The sequence below is a fragment of the Eubalaena glacialis genome, chromosome 2 (genome assembly GCF_028564815.1).
Source record: "Eubalaena glacialis isolate mEubGla1 chromosome 2, mEubGla1.1.hap2.+ XY, whole genome shotgun sequence".
NCBI lineage: Eukaryota > Metazoa > Chordata > Mammalia > Artiodactyla > Balaenidae > Eubalaena > Eubalaena glacialis.
The window spans coordinates 146,165,741-146,189,139 of record NC_083717.1 but is presented as its reverse complement, the minus strand read 5'-3'; the positions used below and the strand labels follow the sequence as shown (position 1 = coordinate 146,189,139).

Below are 23,399 nucleotides of genomic sequence, written 5' to 3'. Positions count from 1 at the left end.
CTCTAAGACTCCTGCAACCTAAGGTAATATCAAGTGACTTAGATGACCTGTAGGCAACTGACCCAACACTTGCACCATGTGCCCATGGGGAAGGGCACAAAGAGTCTGCTGGGATCAAGTGGAAAGTGCTCTCTCTCTTGCACTTCGTTTGGACAATTTTCATGACGAGGTAGGAAGTTTTTTTTAGGAGCTTCTTAGAGAAAATGGGGTAAGAGCCCAGCTGGTAGGGTATGGGAGGCCATAGGTGGGAAAAATTCAGAGACAGAGATGGAGTGATTGGGTAACATGTATATTAAATAAGCTTGCTTGAATAGAGAGCATGGTTCAAGATTGAGAGGAGTCAGGGACAATTGGGTCATCAATAAATAACGGATCTACATAAAAGGATAGAAAAGCTAACCATTTTAGTGTCAAGTTATTAATCCCACGAATAACCATAGCTGCCCTCAGCCCCATCCCGCAGAGTGGTGCCATCACCAACTCTAAGTGCTTCTTCCTGGTGCTGAGAATAGAAAAGGTGAGTATGATGGGATTGGATATGCTCCCTGAGTCTGGATTCAGTACACGTCTCTTCACTGGTTTTCAGATGATTACTCGAGAGTTCAATATACTCTGAAATTCATTCTACTATATATGTCCTTTCCCTTAGTTTTCAGGGCAACAAGTATTTTAAGTATAATGAATTAATTATTATCACTTGGTGAAAAATACATTTCCAAGCAAATTCTTGTTAAAAATATTTTACTGAGATAAATACAGTTGTAAATTCTCTCCCTAAAAGAAGCCCATATCAGTTTATGGTGCTGTGCAATTATCTTTCAAATTTTTCCATTAAACTAAAAGACTGATTCCACCCTGAGATCATTATAATGTAAATCATTTCTGAACAAGGAAATGGTCACACATGCCAAATTATCCAAACCATTTGAAGTTTGGGTAGAAGGAAATTGGAATGTATTATTATTGGGAACACAAAGCCTTAACTCCATAAGTAGCCATTTCTTTTCTCTGAAAATCTTCTTTACACTTTTCTGTAAAAAAGAAAAAGAAAAAAATTTCCCCCAAGGATAAGTCTGAAGCCTGAAAAGCTAATTTTAATGTTATATGTTCAGAAATGAAAATGAGACTGGGTTGGCAGTATTAAACTGAAATGCTCCGCCAATGCCCTTGCTCTGCGCTCTTCAAATAGAATCCCGTTCTGCACACACGTGCTCCACTGAGCATGTGCAGAATAGCATCTGGATAGCATAAGGATGTGTTCAACACAGAGGAACATGCTAACAAACTCAAACCAGAAAAATATTCCCAGGAACACTCTCTGGCCACCAAAACAAAATTATTTTTTCAATGAGAAGAAAGTTCCTTGGTGGTTTTGGACATAGAATACTACCATCATGCCATCTGTATTTCCTAAATTATTACTATCAAACTGAGCTCTAAGAAGGCCCCTATTGGTAAAACATCTGTCTCTGACCAGATAACCCTACTGCATACAACCACCTATTGTTCGACAAAAGAGAAAGGAATGATTTTAGTAATTTAGAGGAACTACCTCTAAATTACTCTAAATGTTAGAACCAAATCAAGTAATTGATATGTCCTTACTCTGGGATAATAGTGATCTTCATGCCAGACCTGACTATCTGAAAATAAAGACATTTTTGCCACAAATGCACCTCACCACTGCCCATGGTCTGCTTATTGTTAGAGAACCAGAGATGTTCAAGGGCATCCCTAGGGTCTCATCTTAATTCAGAAACAAAGGTAAGGCTCCTTCCCTGATTACTTGTTCAGCCCTATCTTCCTCTCCTATTCAAAGAGCAAGTCTTGAGTGTGCTGGTATAGAAAAACCATCTCGTCCATTTAGAAACGGAAAAAATAAGAGACAAAAGGGAAAATATGGAACAGCAAAGAGTTGGTCAAAATCGTCACCTCCTAAATAGAAACTCTTTAAGAGGCCATTGTTGTACAGGTAGTAACATCCAAGGGAGCTGGAGAGGGTGAAGTATTAATCTCCTCTTGGTCATCAATGGGTAAAATTTACCTCTACGGTTTCTAAATTCAACTCTAAAGATATTTAATTAAACGGAAACTTCTAACACTTTCTCTACCGCTAAAAATTGGGAGAAGAGAAAACAATTGCCTGTGATATTTGAAGTATCCTCTGGTCATGGGTTGCGACCTGCCAAGAATTCCCTCCCAGTCTCAAACCACATTGGCAACTATGGGGTGGATGAGGCTTTGTGAAAGTGCATCCATAAGGCAGGTCTCGGGGAAAACTGTGCACAGCAGGTGGCGGATTTCTGATCTCTAGTTTGCATTGATCTTACATTTAGACACAGATTCAGAAGAACAGACAGTCCCTTTTCCAGTGCCTTCGGAAAGATTGCCGCTCCGTAGAATGAGTCCTTTCTCCTCCACCCTTAATCTACAGCCCAGCTTCCCCAGGAGATCCTACTTTGATTTCCGGCCCTCACCCCATCAGCTGAGCTTGCATTCCTCTTTACAGTCTCTCAATGCACCGGGTGAGCTGAGCTCGTCTGACCTCTCCTCTCCATCTCTGTGCCTTGAAGGCATCTCTGAATACCTGTTTCGTTCTTGGCGTTCATGTGCGTGCAGGGGGTGATGAGCTAGTCTCTATGTCTGTGGCCTGCTTCCCGTATGAGGAGCATTTGGATGATGGAGCTTTGTGGCATTCTTGTGTGTGTGGTGTGAGGACCAACCATCGAGCTGTGGTCAATGTATATAATGGTGTCGGAAAGTGATGAGTGAAGTTGTTCTTTTTGCACAAGCTGGTACCACCATGGGAAACCTGCTCTGTCATCACATGCAATGGCATAGCACGCGCAGGTGCTGGCTGAGTGGAGGCTGTGGCCTTAGTATGGAGGTTTGCAACCCTGCTGTATCCAGGAAACCAGCTGTGTCTGGGAGACTGGATCAGTGCATCCAGCCTGGAGTGGTCTGATTAAACATAGACTCAAGAGATCTTTATTGAAAAAAATAAAAGTAAAAACCTTGCCAACAGCAGAATGCATCATACAAAGCAGACAAACCAGAGAGCAGAAAGTGAAAGTATTTCCTGCCGAAGCCTGTGCTCACTGGTCAGACAGTCAGGGTCATGGCTGATTTTTTTCTAAGCAAAGGGGAGGAACCACCACCACCAGCTAAATCAGAAACCCTCAACTAGCCTAAGGCCCAAAGATGGGAGTCACTGAAAAGTCTGGCCTCCTGAAGTTTCCCACAGCCAAAAGGGTTGTGACACGGCTTCAGGCTGATTTCAGGAAGCTGGACTAGTGATACTATGCCGTGAACTCTGTCTAGCCAATAGAATCTTAAAATATCTAAACTGCAGTCCTATTTGATCTCTTCAGGACTATATTGTAATCAGGGATACACATGATGCACATTTCATATTTCCAAAGGTTTCTTTTTTTTGTTATTTTATTGTTTGCTCATCCCACATCCTGGAATGAAGAAGGCCACAGCATGACAGTGCAAAAAGGATGCAGGGACTTCAAGCTCTCTTTAAAATGACATTTTTCTTTGTGCTTTTATGTTTCTTATTGTTTTTCTGTGCGCTATTGGCTTTTAAACATGCTTTGTTATGGAAGCCTTTTCACTTGTGTCTAATGTACTGAAATATTGTTATAGTCTTTGTAATGTATATTGTCTCAAGAATAAAATATGTGGGTTTGGGGATATTTGATGGCTGTATTTGACACCATTGTTCTAGTTGTATCGTTGAAACTTAAATGTACGATGGTGTGTTTAAAGTAGTATAAAAAAGATTTCAGAAAACTTGTTTTGAAAAAGACTTGCACAAGGCATGATTCATTTAAAAAATTTAAAAGCCCTATTCAGATTCTACAAATTTATTTCCAAAGCTGGATATGAGATTCAGTTTTAAAACTCCAGGTGTCCTGTACTAAGTTCTAACCTGTGAATAGGAATTGAAGTGATAATTGATAGCAACTAAACATAAGTATCAGCCATGAGTTGGAGAAAATGATTATTCTGCATATGAATTCATCCCAGAGAAAAAAAAAACTAAAAGTAAGATCATAATCTTTACAAATTGTTTTTAATTTAATCAGTCCTTTCTGAGGTGCTTTCTTAATTCTTCTAAAATTCTTTTAATTCAGTGTATTATCCTTTATTTAGCACATAAGGGCCTTACTGAATTGAAAAAAAATTAAATGATCCTTTCTAGGAGATACCCTGGTGCTCATCAAAAACACATTTCACTGACAGCACTTGAAATTGTAGTTCACACACCTTTGAACATTTTAAGACTAGACTGCTTCATCCACCCTGATGAAACTTCTCATGGAGTAGGTAAGGGTATGTTAAGGAAAGAGGGAGATGGTTGCAAAAGTTGCACAGGTGATTCCAACACATCTCTGAGGTCACTCCCACCCCAATCAGCACCATCCCCCCTCCCCTCCCTTAGGTGAAAAGGACTCATCTAGTAAAACAATCTAAGAAAGAGATGAGGTCATTCTCATATTTGCTACATTTAATTCATGTCATTATTAATAATTACCAGTTGTATTTACTAACATAGGGATTACATTACACATTTAGTTATATAATTATCATGTGACTTGAGCCCAAGTCACAGCAAAGGCCTTTGGGCATAACCAGAGTTAGAAGTACATGGAATAGTGATGTAGAATGGAGTTTTATCAAGATTCAGTGATTTCTCCATTTCAATTGGATGAATTTTTCTCATTTTCATCTGAATATGGAAACTTTTGTGGAAAAGATTAAACTTGGAAGATGATGAAAATTTAAGCTGTACAGTTTAGAAACAATTGGAGGAGACTTCATTAAATGAAAAAAAAAAAAAAAAAGCTGTACTATTCATTTCGAAAGAGCAGAGAGGCAATTTTTACCCAGGCAAGTAAACTAACGTAGAAAGGGCTTTGGTTTTTCATGAATCAGGCCTCTGGTGACTCTCTTCAGCTGGTGCTTTTTACATGTATACAAATAATTTTTATTGACCTGGTTGTTTTTTCATAGCTTTGATGTGTAGTATCTCTTTATAGGATGCAATTTTGAGACACAATCTGCACCTTACTCTCAATTAGGCAAGTATACCTATTGTCATTGTCATCTTTTACTTATGTGCTTGGTGTGCTCCACTCCCGTCACAAAATAAAGGGTGGCAGCTTATTCTATGTCAATAAAATTGTCTAATTGTCATTCAAATCCCATTGTAGCAGTTTCTCACATACGCAGAAAAATGAGTCTGTATTTTTAAATTTTATGCCTCAGAGAAGATTACTTTCCCCCCGGATTTCTTGTACATCAATGCAAAGCACTCTATAAGCAGAGCACTTGTGGGCAAAGGTACTAATCAGACCGATACAGTTTTAAACTGAGTAGTGTATGCAGTTTTAAACTGAGCCCTTTTTTGGTATTAGTCTATCAAAAGAGACATGTTTTCTTATCAATGTCAATTTTGCTTCCTATTTCTCTCTCCCATGCCTTTCACTTGGAATGACAACAGTTGATATTAAAAAGCTGTTGGCAGGTATGGAATAACCTTATTCTGTTACAAATAGCAAAGACCAAAGTGCATGTGAGGTGGCTCACAGATTTGATAAATCAGCCATTTCGTCTGTCCAGAGCATGTTCTGGGTAGGTGACATTTAGAACTCGGGCACAGCGCTGTGTACAAAGACGTCATTCCATCTGCACCTAACGTCCAAAACGTTTTACACGTTAGTTTTAGGAGTAACACGCAAACTGCATTTGTGGTGAAGGAAGCAACCTGTCTTACATCCAAGTCACAATCACTCATGAAAATTAGTTTCTCTTGCTGATAGCTTCAGAGCTTTTGAGCTTTCACTAACACTGAGGAAATTTTCCAAACGAGTAGATATGAGCACTTCTGCAGAAGGGATATTTCCTTGTTTCACTGAGTGTGTTTTATCCCTCCTCCACCTAGGACTCTAGCTCCTAGCCTCCCCGTCTCAGGGTTACACAGGCATCTTAGCGCAGCCCTCTCCCCTTATGTCTCCGGTGTACTGTTCTGCCAGTCACCGGGTGAAGGGACTTGCGCCTTCCAAAATCGATGCCACTTCACTCCCGGATCACCTGGCTGGGAGTGCAGTCTGAGCCAGGTAACCCCTGCTGAATCGGTCGTGTGTCCTCTGTCTGCTTCTGGGCGCAGAGAGCCCTAGCTCCCAGGAAGTGCCCCCCGTCTGCTCACTCACAGCCCCTTCTGGCCCTGGACACCTCCTTCCCGCATGGAAGCATGAAAACGGGACAAGACGCTCCTCTCCGGCCCAGGAGTGCGTTATTGGCGTGAGCTCAGTGGGTCCGTCTTAGTAACCGCCCTCCCTTCTGTTGTTCCCAGTGGCCTGGTTTGCTTTTGACCCTGGCTCGGCGCACTCTGACATCATCTTCTCCAATGACAACCTGACTGTGACCTGCAGTAGCTACGATGACCGGGTGGTGCTGGGGAAGACTGGCTTCTCCAAGGGCGTCCACTACTGGGAGCTCACGGTGGATCGCTATGACAACCACCCAGACCCTGCCTTTGGCGTGGCTCGCATCGACGTGATGAAGGATGTGATGTTAGGAAAGGACGACAAAGCCTGGGCAATGTATGTGGATAATAACCGGAGCTGGTTCATGCACAACAACTCGCACACCAACAGGTACCCTGCAGCCCCTACCCCCCAGCCAAGCCTTCTTCACCTTGGCTTCCGGTCGAGAGCGAGAGCCCAGGTTCAGAGGCCTGTTAAACAGACAACACGAAGGAAGACAGGCAGGCGATCTTTATTAAGCAGAAGTCCTGCTGCTCTTGGCTGAGTCCATCCTGGAGTTTTCTTTTATTTTATTTGCATAGTGACAGAGACATGAGTACTTTCCTAGGTCCTTCATGGCTACGTTCCACCCAGGGCTGGAAACTAAGAATCCTCGTGCATATGTATTATAGAAAAACCTTCCAGGATTCTAACATCCAGACTTACAACTTACCAGAGAAACACTGTTGGACAAGATACTTAGAACATCGGTTTGCAAATCCACCAGTTAGGAAAATCATGTTTTTCCACGCATAAATGTTCCCACGATTACATGAATCATGCAAAAATGCCTCCCATCCACCTGAAAATAGAAGCCACTGTTCTTCTTATTATGATTATTATCAATGCCACTTCTCAGAATAGTAGCCATTCATTAAACTAAGTCGTATGGATGCCAATTCGGATAGTTTCAGACTTGAAGAACTGTCTTATTATTGTGTGGATTCAGAGTACCCAGTTTGCTGGGGAAAGAGAACAAAGGTAAAGGTTTTCCTTTAACACCAAAATATAGGCAAGTATAATTTAACCCATGCTATCATATTTTTTCTAGACCTCCTCTTTCATTTGGTTTGTGTTTTCTTCCTCAAATGTATTTGTCACAAATTTCCTAGGTAGAGAAGTGTCTTTTATGGATCCTGGTCCACCTTATTCTCAAAGATTTCCCCAGGATACATTCTCATTGGTGTCTCTGGGAAAAAAACAAAAATACAGTTGTATTCAGTTGGATCACAAGGAAAGTGAGTCAGGCAGCGGTAGGCAGTGGACTCCACTGTCTCAGCTTTTTCTGTAGCCTCATCACTGCCCCTCTTCTAGCCAGTAGGACTCCTAGGGCCTTCACTTCCTGTTCCCTTGGATAGTTTCTATACATCTGCATTCAGTTGTGTACCATTCACCATCACTTGAAGTGAGCACACATGCCATTCCAGCCTGATATCAAATCCTACTAGATGTATATAAGCCATTGTCTTCAGTAATTCACATTTGGGGGGACCCTCTGTCACCAGATCCCTGATGCCATGTACCACGCTTACTTTTCCCTTTTAGCTTCTTTATTTTGGAGTGAAGGAGTAATAACACAACTGCCACACTATGCAGAGAAACACTTTCTTAAGGCAGAACACATCTGCTTGCACGCAAACTGCACGTCACCAGTGCCTTCGTTGCTGAAGCTGTGAATTTCCAAGATGAAATTGATACCCCTGTGTTTTAACCACTATGTGCAGTCTGTGTTCTGCGTGCCGGGGGAAAGAACAACACTCTAACATTTCTGTGCTCTGCTGAGATGAGGCTGAAGTTCAGTATTGCTAGCTCTCAAAGAGGAGGAAAAAGACGAATCTGATCATCCATGCTTAATGGCTTTTGTGAAACCATCAATGGAAGCGTAAGACACAATTCGTGGTCAAATGACAGTCACTCCACCTCCTACAGTATAATTAATTATTTCACCTTACAGAGAGGAGATTCCTCTTCTTCGGTGTTGCCATTTTATGAAGAGCCTCCAACTTTTCAATTCAAATTCAGCATGCCCCAAATGACCATCTTTCTGGAATGAACTTTTCTGTTTCATGGATAGCATAAGGGCCCAAATCCAATTTTTCATGCATGTGTTTTAGGTTCAGCTTCTTTGACTTTCAAATTAAATCATTTTGTATTTAATGATGTTTAATTCACACCATATGTGCAAAGTGTGAGACCTAGCTCTAGGCAGAGCTCTGCTAGCCCAAAGGCTACTTTTTGCTCTTGGCCTTTGATGCTTTGTTTTCTACCAGGCGACTGCGTGTAGAGACCCTGTATGAAGGAGTTCACTCTCAGCAACAGCAGAGCAGCGCGGTGAACCTATACATTCTCAACAGGGGAGTGAAAATTGGTTTTCCAGGGAGCGAGCAAAAGATCTTACTTTTTATATATATAAAGCACAGATATACGTACAGCCCATAAGCAGATACACAGTATATCTGCGGTATTAAAATTGTAAGTGAGGAGGGGCGATCAGGTGGAAAAACGTTTTAAAAGGCTCCTGGGGTGGGGATGAGGAACGATACTTTTAAACAAGTTAAAAAATACTGGTTTAACCATACGAAACGGGAAGCTTCTAGAATGATGACAGGCAAGTGAAACCCCATGTTTTCTTTTCCCACAGAACTGAGGGAGGGATCACAAAGGGGGCCACGATCGGGGTCCTCCTAGACTTAAATAGAAAAACGTTGACATTTTTTATCAACGACGAGCAGCAAGGTCCCATCGCGTTTGAGAACGTGGAAGGGCTGTTCTTCCCGGCAGTCAGCCTGAACAGGAACGTGCAGGTGAGCTGCAGACCTGCTTCTGAGGCTGCCCGCGGGCAGCGAACTCAGCCCCTGCCCACCGAAGGCCCAGACCGAGGAGCGGAGGAAGGGGGGGCGCCGGGTGGGATGGACGTGACAAGTGAGATGATTCCAGGACGGCATAAGCCCCTCGGTTATATTTAGACACAATCTAGTGAACAGCAGGTGGGAAACTGGGATTCTCTGCGTGGCTGGATAATGATCGTCCCTCTGAGCCCTAGATTCCTCTCTAGTAGAAAGGAAACTCTTGAATCAGCTGGCATGAAAACAAATGAAATGACTGAGGCAAAGCGCCATGAGTGCCTGAGAAGTGAAGGTGTGAGCCTGAAGTGCTAGCACGATGCTCAGAAATTTGGGGTGTTTTCTCTGCACTCTTATCAGTTCTGTCAGGCGCTTCGGGGACAGAAAACATATACTGATGATTTATTATAAATAAAAACAACAAGTTCTTCTCATTCGTTCACTCAACAAATATCTATTGAGTGCCTTTAATATGTCAGGCACTACTGAAGTATTATGAGTATTGTTGTTTATCAGTGAAAACAAAACAAAAATCTTTCCCTCTTAGGGCTCACGTTCTAGTTACAGGAGACAGACAGTGAATAATAAGCACAATTGCTATGTTAATTATATAGTATGTTAGAAGGCGATATCCAGTGGAGAGAAGACCGAGGGAAGGGTAAGGGACCAAGAGTGCCGGGGTTGGGAGGGCAGTGGCCGTCTTAAGCAGCGTGGTCAGCATAGGTGGGCCTTATTGTAGTCACAGGTGAGCTGAGCCTTGAAGGGGGTGAGGGAGTGAGCTGTGTGGGGCTTTCCAGGCAGAGGGAACAGCCAGGACAAAGTTTCTAAGGCACGAGGGGCCTCACTTAAGCAAGGAAGGGCCAGGAGGTGGCAGCTGGGGCAGATGAGGGGCCGTGGGAGAGAAGATCAGAGCCATGCGGGACGGTGTGCCCTGCCAGCCTCTGCCACGACGGGAGCTTTGACTTCCGTCTTGAGCTAAAACTCATCATCAACTGTGACCCTCATTCAGCAAATGGCTGCCTTACGATAGGATAGATGGGGCATGAGAATCAAAACACTTCTGGTGATTTTTGCTGTATATAAAACCACGTCTTAGGAGCTATTTTAAAAATCCATTGTTGTTTATCAGTATGTGCAGTAGAAGTGATTGCAACCCAGTGACCTCTGCCCTTCTGTCTTGCTGCAACTAGATGGGTTTTTCTGGATGGCTGAAATCTAATCTATCAGAGTTCTGCCTCTACATTGGACAAAAGAAAGCTATAGATTTCCCTAGAAGTGTGTCTTAGAAAACCCACATTCAAAGTTTTTCACATTTTCAGCTGTTTCCCTTGCAAAGAATATTATACTCGACGCTCTTTAGGGGTTTCCAGGATGTTCTGAGTATCTTTAGAGAAAGACTCTTGGGCTAGGGAAGACAGGGACGAGACAAGAAGGGGAGAGATGACAGACAGCAGTACATGAAATGGTTCTAGCCTGGTCCGTGCAGCTGAAGTATGAGGTTGGACAAAATTCAGTGAAATATTAAGAAGTGCTCACGTTTCTTCATACCTGGCAATCATGTAGTCCATCCCTAAATGAAAGGCTTATCCTAACTGGAATAACTAGTGGACAAATAATAGGGGAAGGGTTGTCTGCGCATCTGCTTTCTGTCCATGGACATGGCAGTCATCACTGCTGTGTGGCCAACAGGCTTTTCTACCTGCAGATCAATGCCTGTGTCTTCAGTCATAGGAACACAATCTCCCCAGAATCCTTTGAAGAAGCAAGTGGATGCGAACCATATTATCAACTGTCTCCAAGACTGGGGAGCCCAGCGTGGTGGCCAGGTTCTTAGCACAGGCTGAACTCTACTAGAATTCTCTTTAATGTCTGCTAGAATAGATGTTATAGAAAACTGAACAGATCCCCTTCTGAGTGAGGAACACACCCACTGTGCTCTGGGGAGGGGGTGCAGGGGGGGATCCTGCAGTGCCTTCGGGACTCACAGTCTCTTCCCACAGGTCACGCTTCACACGGGGCTCCCAGTCCCCGACTGCTACTCGAGCAGAGCATCAATAGCCTAAAGATGTGCTGTGGAGGCGCCAGCTGCCTGTTCTTACCTCCGCCTGAGAGCAACAGCAAGGAGCTCAGCCAGAGCCGGAGGGAGAGGGAGGAGGAGAGAGATGCTGGTCCTCACACCCCGCAGCCCCCCTTTCCCTCCAGCCTCTCTACTGCTGTAAAGCCTGCTTTCTCTTCCATGTTCAGCAATTCTAACCAACGGAAGACCTAGACAGCCCACCATGTTACTTTGTTTCCACAGCCAGATTTTGCTTTTATTTACATTATTTTTTTAAATGTAGGTGAGTTATCTTTTCTTTCTCCTTTGATCATGTCATTGGTGACTTACTGAACTGGCACTGCCAAGAGAAAATTCTCCTGATAACTTTTTTCTTAAACTTTCTGTCAAAGAGGTAGGTAGTAGGGAGAGGTAAGGAAGAATGAGCTGAATTTGGAGCTGGCCGTTTAGAATGTTCTTGAATGTTCTTACCCTGTGACCTCTCATGCAACGTTAGCTCTGCAAAGCTAGTCTTTTCAGCAATGAAAAGTTTTACTATCCACTGAAGCACAAAAATATCAGCAACACGACTACACAAAGACAGAGGGGTAGGCTCACAGGACAGCTAGGTCATTAGGACAGGCCAGAAAATCTGGTCACTGAATGAAATTGGAAGGTCTCTAAATATAGGCAGGGCAGGGGACTTCATGATTTGGTTCATTTATTTACAAGTTTTTAATTGAGAACCGATTCTGGACCAGGCACTGTTCTAGACAATGGAGACAGAGTGGTGAATACACAGGTGTGGTCTCTGCCCTCCTGGAGCTTATATTGTCCTAGGAGAACAAATCAAAAATAAAATTATTACAAATTGTTATTAGTATTAGGAAGGAAATAAACAAGGGCCAAAGAGGCTCATTGGTAAGATCTTTCAGATCCCCTAGAATGATGCTAAAAATCCATACATTCTGGCCATAGCACCAGAAACATACCAACTCAATGCCTTTTCAACTGTGCTATTTTAATTATGGTACCTGCTGCCATTCACCACAGAGTCCTTCTTTGGTAGAAATGATGTCAGCATTCTTATTTGTTAATGCTGCAATGATACTAAGCCTTAAAAATGAATGTGAAAAACAATTAATGACCAGAAGGAGGAGGACTCATTGTCCGTAATGGAGGATCTTAAGTTGCAGTTCACAGCATTCACATTCTCAGGATTAATGCGCTTGTCTCCATGTAGACTCACTATCTGTGCCTGTTACAAATGAACAATCCATCCTCTCTGCTGCCATTCACATCCCAACTTTCTGGAATTGTTCAAATAATGTTTGGGAGGAAATGAAATTGTAGGTCATTGCTATGATGGATAGCAGAATAATAAGCTTATTACTTCCGTGTAGAGACAGACTTATGTAAGCTACCCTTCAGATCCTTTTGTTTGACATGAAGTTTTAGAAAACGTAGCACCTAGAAAGAGGTTCTGGTTAGTTGTCTAAATATTTGCCAGGGAGCCAAGAAATTCACCATGAAAAAAAAAACAAGAATAACAAAAGGGAAGAGGTAGGATGGGAAAGCTAACAAATTAAAGTTTGGGCAAAAAGTAATATTTGTAAATAGCCAATAATTTACTTTTGGGCTTACTTTATTTAGATTATTTCTATCAGCTGTGGTGTTTTTCTAGTTAAGTGTACCTGATTTATTGAATAGGTGCTATCCTGTTTGTGTCCACCTTGGTTTTTCTTGGCTACAGAAACATTCTGTTGCAGGCCAACACTAATTTGATATATGATTTATTCTCCAATGAGACTCGATGGCTGGGCCGCTGTAGACTCATAGTTACTCTTGTTCCTTATTAAATTCATCCTGCTAATTAGATTTCTAGTGACTGGTAACACGTAGTTTACACAGGATTGCAGTTATAGATGCATACAGCTACTGTACTAGAACAGATGGATATTTCTGGTGTGCCAATAAATGATTTTTATGAGAGAACATCCCATGTCTCTTTAGAATCTCTTAGTTTTTGCCTTTTGGGGACAATTCGCCTTTGTCAGAGCCAAGTGTCATTGGAAGGTCCCGCAGAGCTCGGGGAAACACCTGCACTTCATTCCATCTCCTCAGGAGCCTTGCACTGTCGCCTAGTGGTGCTGACCTCCTGAATCTTAACTTAGTATGAAACATTAACAGTGAGATGCTGTTGAGGGTCTGCCTCCAAACACTGGGGACTCACCTTAACAAACCTGCTCCTAGAAGCTCCAGAAACTTGTACTGCAAGATACAGTGTCACTGACTTTTTCTAACCTGGTTCCTTCACCACTTCTTGGAGTGGCTAAGCAATACGATTGTTTTTAAATAATTACAACAACTAGCCTTTTCAAATGAACAGCCTTGGTTTTATATTAAAAGGAAAACATGACCTAAAAGCATATCGAAAGCACGGGTTAAATCCATTTCACCTGCCTGCACTAATCTAGGTTGTTTTAGGACTCCGCACGCAGCCTAAACTGTAAGATGTTTGCCGGAGTGGTTTTCCAGGAACTTGGCGTCAGCTGTGTCTAGTTCCAGCTGAGCTGATTAAGACTGGATAGGATGACCAACCCCTCAACTGGGCATGCGTGAGTGTCCTCTCGGTGACCTTTTGAAGGCACAGAGGCCTGTAATTAGTTACAGCTGGGCAGAAGGACACTTACAGCACCTTTTTCCAATCACCTTTCCCCATGCCCCCCACGCGCCCCACGAGCCCCATACCTCAGACCAACCTGCTTCCTTATGCAGTTATCCCATAAATACCCCAGCCCCTTGCCTTGGGTGGGGAGGCAGGTTTGAGATTTGTTCCCTCCTCTGTTTGCTTTGCTGGAAACCTCAGCATCCCAGCGTTTTGGTACGCTGTGCCATGGGCAAAACAAACCTGGTTCAGGGCTTCCCTGGTGGTGCAGTGGTTAAGAATCCGCCTGCCAATGCAGGGGACACGGGTTCGAGCCCTGGTCCGGGAAGATCCCACATGCCGCGGAGCAACTAAGCCCGTGCGCCACAACTACTGAGCCTACGCTCTAGAGCCCGTGAGCCACAATTACTGAAGCCCATGTGCCTAGAGCCTGTGCTTCGCAACAAGAGAAGCCACCACAATGAGAAGCCCGCGCACCGCAGCAAAGAGTAGCCCCTGCTTGACACAACTAGAGAAAGCCCACGTGCAGCAACAAAGATCCAACGCAGCCAAAAATAAATAAATAAATAAAATTAATTTTTAAAAAACCTGGTTCAGCAACAATATGATCCAGGTTGTAACCTCTGAGTGGAACCTCAGGCAGTTGTTAGGAGCTGCTGCTGTGTCCATCCAGTTTTCTGCACTCTTCTTTCCTCACCGCCTACCCCGATATTTTGTTCTTCTTTCTCTATTGGTCCCATCTTCTGGTTTTCTTCTCTTCTGTTTGCTACCTAATGGAACACTTGAGCCATGTTTTCCTCTTCCCATGGTGTTGAGGTTAATAGAACTTCTGATCCCCCTCGAATTTCCTCATAGTAGTGACTAAGTGATTTGCAAGAAATCACCCTATTTTCTGGAAATGAAATCCTCTTTTTCTGCCTCTAATGTGTGCGTTCATCTTTTGCCCATCTATTCAACTCACTGATAAGAAAGGAGGGCTTGCCATTGAATCAGAATTTCTGATGAGGGAGCAAAGAAACTATAGTAATTAAAGAAGTTCTTAGATCACACTACCTTATAAGTTATATGAACATGCTAAAGACATCTGTGTATATTCTTCAAATATATGAGCCAGCTACTTCCACCGAGACTGGTGTTTAGGGAACCTTGGGTCTGACATAATACATCACACATAACTGAGGCTACCTAAATCGTGTTTTTCTCTGAAGAACCAGTTTTGGGGATACATACAGAATTGAGGGTATCGAATAGGAATGAACAGTGGAAGCACCTAATTAAATACACAGAAACATCAGCCTGGTTCTTTGGACTTATTATCAGCTCCACTCTGCCACAGCTGTGCTAGGAAAAGCTGCAGGTACAGAATTAGATAAAACAGAATTAGATAGTGGCAGTGGTTGCATAACCTTGTAAATATATTAAAAATCACTGAGTTGTACACTCTAAAGGGGTGAGGGGCCATGTTGGACATGACCAGGACTCTCCTTACAGCTTCTATCAAACTACTTAATATTGTCTGTTCCTATTTCCCCAAACCTGTCCTCTGAGATAAAGCCTAAGGCAGAGAGGGAGCGGTATCGAGGACCGAGACACTGACCTCCTAGCTCTACCTTTTCTTCCTCTTCCCATATTCCCTTAGTCAGTGGAAGGGCTTTGGTTTGCTTCCTCCTCCTGTGTGTTGAAGACTGCCTCTACATTTTGTCCTTGGCCTTCCTCTCATGGACTTTAACCAGCCCCTTTCCTGAGGGTCATAGTGATAGAGAGAGTAGAAAACCTGGCTACCGTTAAGGAAGCAATTCAAAATAGCTCTTACATACCCCCGGTGGGTATGAATCTTGCTCACATCTTTTTTCCTTCTCCCACCAGGTAGAAATAAACATTCACTGTGAAATCTAAAAGGGCTAATATTTTTGTTTGTGTTCTTGCCCTTTTTCCCCCAATATTTTTTCCTAAAATTCTCTAAGCAATGAAGATAATAAATTATAATTCCACTAATAAGCATGGCTGAATGTTCAATTACCTGTTAACTTACAAAATGTCTTTTGCTGTATGGCCACGATTTTTAATGTGTATGATGAAGGAAACCATAAAGCTAAAGAAACCACCTTGATGAGAGAAACTTCATGAAGGTATAAACCAGTGAGTCAATCTCCACCCTGGCTAAAACTCTCTAATAAGAACAATATGTCCAGCTGTGCATTTATATGTGTTCTGCACAAAGAAAGGGGCACAAAGCAAAGTAAAGCATGTAAAAGTGTTTTGTGCAATAGAGATGAAAGACATGTTAAATATAAGTATAATTATTAAGTAACCTCTACCCTCTGCACTGTCAGACAACCTGAGAGTGGTCAGGTACAGCATCTGAGAGCACAGCATCTGTCGGTGACCGTCTGAATTCTGGTCCTGGCTCCAAGGTGTGCCAGCTGCACGCCCTGGAGCAAGCAATGAAAACTCACCCACAGTTTCCACATCTCTAAAGTGGAGGTAAAAACAGAATTGTTTTGAGGGTTAAACCAAATAATAAATGTAAAACACTCCAAACCTTACCTAGCCCATAATGAGTGTTACAAACTGTTAGGTATTATTCTTTTCTGTGCCATCTGTTGGTGATGTCAGTTCCATCCCTTCCCTAAGATACCAACTGAGTGTCAGTAATGATTCTTACCGTCATCTTCTTGGGTGACAATGCCTGTCTTTAGAACTTGACAAAAACTCTTTTGTCAAATTCTTCCACAACAATTAACAGAAGAATATAGGCAAGGAAATTCTGAGAAAAAGCAGTAAGTTGACTTATATGACACATTAAAATCTATTTCAAAGCCACAATAATCAAAATGGTATTGTATTACTAAAATCAGCTATAACTCAGAAATAGATATTTCAATGAATGTTGAACACAGAATCACAAAGGAGGAAATGCAAATTATTCCAAAATGTTGAAAAGTATTATCTGAAATTTAGTTAACTATTTGGAAACTATATTTTTAATCATATCACATCTCAGATATTAAGATGTTAAACATGAAATATTTAAAACTTTAATAAACCAGAAGACAATGCAAATATTCATCTGATCTTTCTCAAGGAGGCTTAAGTCACTGTAGATTACTTTATGCAATAGGTTTATCAATTTTCTAAAACTCCTCTCCAACTTATATTTTACATTTTAAACCCTCCTTTGTTATTCCTGCCTATATACCATAGCCATCTGTTTTCTTCTTTAATTAACTGGGCCCATCTTTATCCTGTCTAAACCCACTTTCTAGTACTATAGATTTATTGAATGTATTGATTTATTGTTATGCTGCCATTTAACAAACTACTTTTAAGGAAAGATTGAGTTATTAAATATGAACTACTCTACACTCTTTCTGGACTGTATTTTCAACCTAACAGTTAATGAGTTTCTAATGAGCAAGTCATATGAAGTAAATGAGGATCCTAATTGTACCTTCTGTAAAGGCTGATTTCCACATGTGATCTGTGAGAAGACCACTCCACTCAATATATTTTCCTAATTGCCTGGTGAGCAGCGTGGCTGTCAGGTGTGAAGAAATAAGTCTCCAGTCTTATCGGTTGGCAGGCTTAAAATGAAGAGCAGGTGAAGGTTAATTGCAGCTTCTCAAGAGGTTGGTTTCACGCTTAGCAATAAATGGGCTTTTTGCAGAATATGCAAACTTTATCTAGGTATAGTGATGCTCTCAGACCTGCTACGCCTGCAGAAAAAACAAATCACAAATCTCTATCAGAAAGAAATCAGTCAATCTTAGAAACTCCTGACGATCAGTCAAAACTCCATGCCACTATTAAATTCCCTGTCTTCAAGATTCCAACTAAGACCAAGAATTAAAATGTAGTGTAGTTATGTATACTGTGTGTGTTAGTTGTCCATCATCCAAGTTGAGGGGACACTTTTCCTTGATGTTGAGAGAATCTGAGCATCTGCTCTCCATGGCTTGGGGAGAGAGAATCCCAGCGGATCAGGTGAAGCACTGAGAGCTAGTTCAAGGGCAATCAGGATGCCACATCAGGGACCCAAAGGGAACAAGAGAGAACAGGATACAGGGGCACATTCAGCAACAAGGAGATTCAGATGCATTTCACACGTGCATTTTTTTCCCTAGAGGTCTCAAGTGTTAGGCTTCATCCTTAAGCCTCTTGTCGAGCCTTTGGCAATAACCATAGGAAACTCAATCACTGGGGCACATTCCTAGTAGAAAGTTTCAAAGATACTATAAAGGACAACAAAGAAACATCGGTTCTTCCACCAAGTGGGTCTGACTCAATATAATATTTTTCATGGTCTGAATCATCGGGGATAGGCTAATAATAACATCATAATAATAATACCCTATTTTCTTATTTCTCGAATACAAGGGTTGTTTGTTATTTTATTTTTTGTTTTCCACACTTTAACATCTGTGCAATGAAGATACATCTCACACGTAGCAAAAGAAACTCACCACTGGTAAAGTGGTGATTCTCAACCTTCGCCACGCATTGACATCATCTGAAGGACTTTAAAAATACTGATACCAGGCTACTAATTTAATTAGCTTGAGATGCAGCCTGGGAATGCGGGCTTTTTTAAGTTCCCCAGGTGATTCTAACATGCAGCCAGGGTTGAGAATGAAGGGGTAAGGGATGAGGGGGTGGCATGCACTCAGAGACAGTTTTTATTGCCTGTACATTTGGGAAATTAATAAGATGTGGGGATGGGGAGAGCATCAGTTCATCAGTCTGTTACTTCTGTGGAGTTATTTGCATTGATAGCTGGTAAACTTAAATTCACATCATAATTTCCCGTTAAAAGATCTTCTAAAAGATCCCACTACAAGGCATTCCCTGACGGTCCAGTGGTTAGGGCTCCACACTTCCGCTGCAGGGGGTCCGGATTTGATCCCCTGTCGGGAAACTAAGATCCCTCAAGTCATGTGGCACGGACAAAAAACAAAAAAACTCACTACAGTGTAACATAGAAAAGAAAAAATATATTGTGTGTACACAAAATTAATCACATACTGGATAATGCAATTGAAGGCAATAAAAATAGCCAAAATTCTGAGACCAGATCACAGCTTTTCAATTGTTGGGACCAACAGATGAGTTAAAAACTATCATTCAGATGTCCAAATCTGTCAAAAGCTTCCAGCTACTTTCCAAAAAAGCTCTTTACTTTAGTTATGTGTAATTCAGTTAGCGATAATACAAACAAAATAGCCAAGAGGGAAATGCAAACAAGCAAACAAACAAAACCCCACAGAACGCACAGTATTCTTTGGTATGTGTTTAAATTATTCTGCAGCATCACAAAGATGCTAACAAGGTCCAGATCATCAGCAGGGGTGACCTGACCATTACAGGTAGCTGCCAATGGCCATAATTGAGAGATAGGCATTTTAGACCCCAACTGTGATTGTCATTCTGAAGAGGAAAGTAGCATGTATTTGTGGGTATAAATATACACTGTGGTAAATTAGATTTTTTTTTAAGGTTGTATACATTTTATGTTGTATTTGGTTTTGTCCAAAAGAACTATCAATAATATTGTCAGTGGTGCATCTTACAATCTATAACAAATTTTCTTACAACTGAGAAATACTCTAATAATATAGTGGCTATATATTGGATCTCATTGTTTTCCATGCAATGCCCAAAGGCTTTAAGTGAATCATCTTACTTAATCTTCATCTTACCTACATATTTTTATTATAACCATTTTAGAAATGAGAAAATTGAAGCACAGAGGGGTTAAGTAACTTGCCCAAAGTCACACAGCAAACAAGTGCCAGGATTTGAACCTAGATGACCTAACTCCAGGGCTCACGCTCTTACCCACTTGGTTATAGGGCACTGTGATTGCTGCACATAGGGTGTACCCCATACAATACCTTCAATAAGTAGTTAATGAGCACCTATTAAATGCTATAAACATTGTTATAACAACTAGAGATACTAGCGAATAAAATAGTCAAGGTCTCTACCTTCTTAGAGCTGATATTCTAACAGGGAAATGCAAATAAGTAAATAAAGCTCAAGGTAATTTTAGGTAGTAATAAATACTATATCAGAAATTGAACAGGCTGATGAGATAAGAAGGTTTTGGGGTGGTCAGCAATGGCCTCCCTGAGGAGATGACATTTGGGCTGAAGAGGAGGGGGGGCAGGTTGGGGGGGCATTGGGAACGGCAGGGGTAAAGGCCTTGGGGCAAAAGTAAGCTTTGTGTGTCCAAGGAACTAGAGTCAGTTCGGCTGACAAGCAGTGAGAGAAGGGAGGGGGGAGAGAGAGAGGAGAGCAGCGCCAGGTGTGTGTGTGCTTGAGGCCGGGTTGGGCCAGACCACTGAGGCTCCTGCAGGCCAGGTGCACCAGCTGGGAGTCTGGTTACAAAAAAACAAACTTGGCTCTGGCTGACCTAAAGACACAGAAGGAAGGTACTAGAATGGCAGGGAGCAGCTCAGAAAGATGGGATCCAGGGCAGCTCTAGGTATCAAGGGAGCAGGAACTGACGCGCAACGGCCTTCTCCAAGCCCCACGAGACCACATACTCCCGCAGTGCCTCATCTTTTAGTCTCTGCTCAAGATTTGATTCCAGAAAGACAGTGTCTGGTTTGGCTTTGGTCCAGTGTCTGCCTCTTAGCTGACGTCAGGACCTAGAACCCCAACGACTGCATCCGATCTATGTGCTGTTTCCAGAAAGGTAGGGGACGCGTGCTGGCAGCCAAATGAACAAAGCAAAGGGACGGGTTCTATGTACGTCATGTTTTGAATGAATGAATGCTGCTTACGTCTGTGCCTTCAGTTTCTGGGATGCGGGGTCAGGGGGTGGTTTTGGGGTGTGTGTTTACAAAAGCAAATGTTTTAGAAACGGTAGGAAGAGAGGAGGCTCAATTTCAATCTCTGCAGAGAATGAACAGCGAAGGGGGATGTTCTCTTCAGTATTGACTTTATATCTCAGGATACTAAACGCTCACAACTTATTGAGCTCAGAAAACAACAGATCTTCTATAATTCAGTCGAAACTGGGAGCACAGCCAATTTTACCTAATAGAAATTTCCAAGCAATGAACACAGAAATCTCTGCCTCTAAGCTACTCAAAACTGAGCTGGGAATTTTTTCTCATGGCATAAAGAGCCACACAGTCGATTTTTTAAAACTATTCTTTGGGTCCTGCTGATCTGAAAATCTGTCTCAACATGAGCTGTAAAGTCACAAAAACTAGTTTCCCAGCCCAGATCAACCACTTATTAGATATAAGCTTAGACACGTTAATTAACCTCCGTCAGCCCTAGTTTGTGATAAACTCGAGATAATAATGCCTACACCATAGGATGATTGTAAGGATTGAGTTAGAAAATATGTTGCGTGCCTAATACAGCGCCTCTTTGGGATTCCTCTTGATTAAGCTCTTGTCGATCCTTGCCATGAGAATGCTCTGCATACAATTAAAAATACATTGCTAGTATGTTTACATTAGTGTGGATGTGGAGGGGGAAGAAAGTTGACGCAAGGTTTTGGCCTTGAATAAATTTAAAAGATTTACATTCTTTGGGAATATAGTTCATGCCGATGTTTCTTAGGACAAGTAATAATAATCATCGTTACTATTACTTTAGTGCTCACAATGTCCCAGGCACTATTCTAAGCACTTCATATTTATTTACTTATTTAATCTATACAACAACCCCATGAGGTTGGCATTATTATTATCCCACATTTTAAAAATGAGAAAACTAGAACAAATAAAGTTTGTGTAATGTGCCCAAGGTCACGCAGTTGGTGGGTGACAGAGCTGGGAGTTGAACCCCTACGTGTTGGTTCTGGGGCCTTCACTCCTAACCATTCTGCTTTACTTTCCAAATAGCATAGAAGCATTAAGCTACACATTACCTCACCCATGGGCAACTCCCTCCTTTGCATGCAAGTTGTTCCATTTGGGATTTGGAGTAACAAATTAAGCCTCCAGTTATAAAGTTATGTGTGTTGCATGGATCCTCAAAGAAATCAAAGAATGGAATGGTGGTTGCCAGAGGCTGGGGGAGGTGGGAATGAGGAATTGCTAATCAACAGACATAAAGTTTCAGTTAAGCAAGATGAATAAGCTCTAGAGATCTGTTGTGCAACACTGTACTTATAGTTAACAATACTGTATTGTGCACTTAAAAATTTGCCAAGAGAGACTTCCCTGGTGGCGCAGTGGTTAAGAATCTGCCTGCCAATGCAGGGGACACGGGTTCGAGCCCTGGTCCGGGAAGATCCCACATGCCGCGGAGCAACTAAGCCCACGTGCCACAACTACTGAAGCCCGCGCCTAGAGCAACAAGAGAAGCCACCGCAATGAGAAGCCCACGCACTGCAACGAAGAGTAGCCCCTGCTCGCCGCAACTAGAAAAAGCCCATGCACAGCAACAAAGACCCCACGCAGCCATAAATAAATAAAATTTTTAAAAAATAAATAAAAATAATAATTTGCCAAGAGCATAAATCTCATGTTGTGTTCTCATCCCAATAAAACAAAACAAAATAAAATAAAATAATAAAATAAAAGGTTTATGCCCAGGACCTGGAGGAATTCTGATGGAAACCTGGTCTCCCTGAAACCTGGCCCTTGGCCTTGGCCTCCTCGGAGGATCACTAAGCTGTTGTAAAGAGGCTCTCTTCTCTAGGCTTTATTTCCCATTTAGTGTCCTGGAGGATAGAGGACAAAGCCAACTCCAGGCAAAATTCCGAAGTAAACAAGGTGTCTCTTTGACCCATTCTCTTTCCTTTCGGTGTCCATCACTTCTCACCAGGAATACAGTATCCAAAGTACTGAAAACTTCCAACAGTGACAACTTACCCCATGCCTCTGGAGCCATACTCAGCTCAATCTCTTTTCCATTTCCCTCATTTATCAAATCTCCCAGTCTTCAATTGCCAGGTTATTGCTGTATCAGGGTAATAAACTCCAATATAGTTTCTTGCAACTTCCTACTAAGATACCCATCTAAGTTTCTGAACATATAAAAGTTTCAACAGCATTAAAAATCCTATCTGACAGTGCCTAAAAAGAATTTACACCAATGTCAGCATAAAGGGGGCTGACAATTGTGGCCAAAATGCAAAAGGAACTTATTGAAATAAACAGGCTTTACCCTCTGGGACAGAGCAGCATGGTCACCTGGGAAGGAGAGAAAAAGAGGCTTGAGTCACCCCACTATCAGCACCCAGCTCAGGAATGCAGGTCCTGCACAAAATAACACCCAGGGGCCTATGCCCTGCTGCAGCCAAGAGGGGAACTACCTCTTTTTGTATCCATTCACGGCTATACCTCTCAGCGCACACATGACAGCTGTATGCAGACAGGATGCTCTGCCATGGAGGTGATGCTGGCACCTGAGGGCAGGGGCAGAAGATCTTCAGAGGCAAGCCATGCTCAGGGTGTTTTGCTAATATTCTTGAGGACAAAAATTATCTTCCTTAGTGAGACAGAACTAAAGACAAGGAGTTAGGAGCAGGATGACTAGAGAGAAAAGAAGTTTTTAAACTGCAGCCATTG

At 42.2% G+C, this 23,399-nt stretch overlaps 1 protein-coding gene across 19 annotated transcripts in view; it reads left to right on the top strand.

Annotated features, from left to right (window-relative positions):
• Positions 1-11,223, top strand: part of TRIM9 (tripartite motif containing 9) — a 100,311-nt gene extending 89,088 nt beyond the window's left edge. For 5 of the 19 annotated variants that reach the window (XM_061182541.1, XM_061182540.1, XM_061182534.1 and 2 more), the window contains 3 exons: positions 6,365-6,668; positions 8,959-9,121; positions 11,161-11,223. In XM_061182541.1, the coding sequence (XP_061038524.1) occupies positions 6,365-6,668; positions 8,959-9,121; positions 11,161-11,223 (530 nt within the window). Of the gene's footprint in view, positions 1-2,336; positions 2,526-5,048; positions 5,091-5,512; positions 5,537-6,364; positions 6,669-8,958; positions 9,122-11,160 lie in introns of all 19 variants that reach the window. The other 14 variants (XM_061182535.1, XM_061182524.1, XM_061182521.1 and 11 more) reach the window with 9 other exon arrangements.
• The last annotated feature ends 12,176 nt before the right edge of the window (positions 11,224-23,399 follow it).